This window comes from Sphaeroforma arctica (assembly GCF_001186125.1).
Source record: "Sphaeroforma arctica JP610 unplaced genomic scaffold supercont1.11046, whole genome shotgun sequence".
NCBI lineage: Eukaryota > Ichthyosporea > Ichthyophonida > Sphaeroforma > Sphaeroforma arctica.
In genome coordinates this window covers 1-869 of record NW_014029512.1, presented here as the reverse complement: position 1 = coordinate 869, position 869 = coordinate 1, and the positions used below count along the sequence as shown (strand labels likewise).

Here is an 869-nt window from a genome sequence, read left to right as displayed (position 1 = left end):
TATATCTATGCATCTCTACACATATATACACTGCATTCATACGTATACATCTGCAAATCCTCCTATCCCACAGGTGTTGGTGGCCCTATTCAGCATGCCTAATCACTTCCAGCGTCTGGAGATCAAGACCTGCTCGAGATCCCATCTCGAACGCGTTGCTAAGCGACACAACGAGTCACGCGAGTCACGCATACCTACCCAGAGCCAACCCCGGCGTACGTCATCGGCCATGCACTCTACCGCATCAGCCGGCAGTCCCTCGTACCACCGTGATGTGAGGCGCCAGAACTCCTTCAGGAACGAGCGCACGCTGAGTGTGGGGGGGGAGGACCTCACACACTTGCACGCACACGCACACACACACGCCCACACACACAGCATGTACAATCGCAAGGCAACCGCCGGCGCCACGCTTGGCCCCGAGGCCCAGGGCGAACATACACCACTGACTCGGAAGCACAGCTACGATCCCAGTGAACGTATGTAGTCCGGGGACTCTGTGTCTGTGTATGCGTTTTTTTTTGAGATATTAACGTATTTGAAATTCTTATTATATATCGCTGGCACTTCTACTGTAACTTTTTTTTTAAACGTTTGTATATATAATCTTCTGGCGTGTCTTCAAACCGTTTAGGCACACGAGTGGCTCTGAAGTCTGCGATGGCATCCAATGATAGTGCACCACTACTTTCTAGTAATACTCCGGGGCGGTCGAGAAGTGAAAGTAATTCGACTCGACCAGCAATGCCGAGTATGTAGTACAAATACATCGTGTTATATCGTGTATTTGTGTCCATACAGTTTCCCAGCACCATATGCGAATTATTGATAGTATATTTATATATATGCTGATACAACACGTCGACAGC

General features: G+C 49.0%; 1 protein-coding gene across 1 annotated transcript; it reads left to right on the top strand.

Annotated features, from left to right (window-relative positions):
* Positions 1 to 94: 94 nt before the first annotated feature.
* SARC_17513 (hypothetical protein) lies at positions 95 to 479 on the top strand (the record flags this gene model as incomplete). Its single annotated transcript, XM_014288395.1, has 1 exon — positions 95 to 479. A coding segment is annotated over one exon (385 nt), but the record flags the coding sequence as incomplete, so codon positions are not given.
* Positions 480 to 869: the final 390 nt, after the last annotated feature.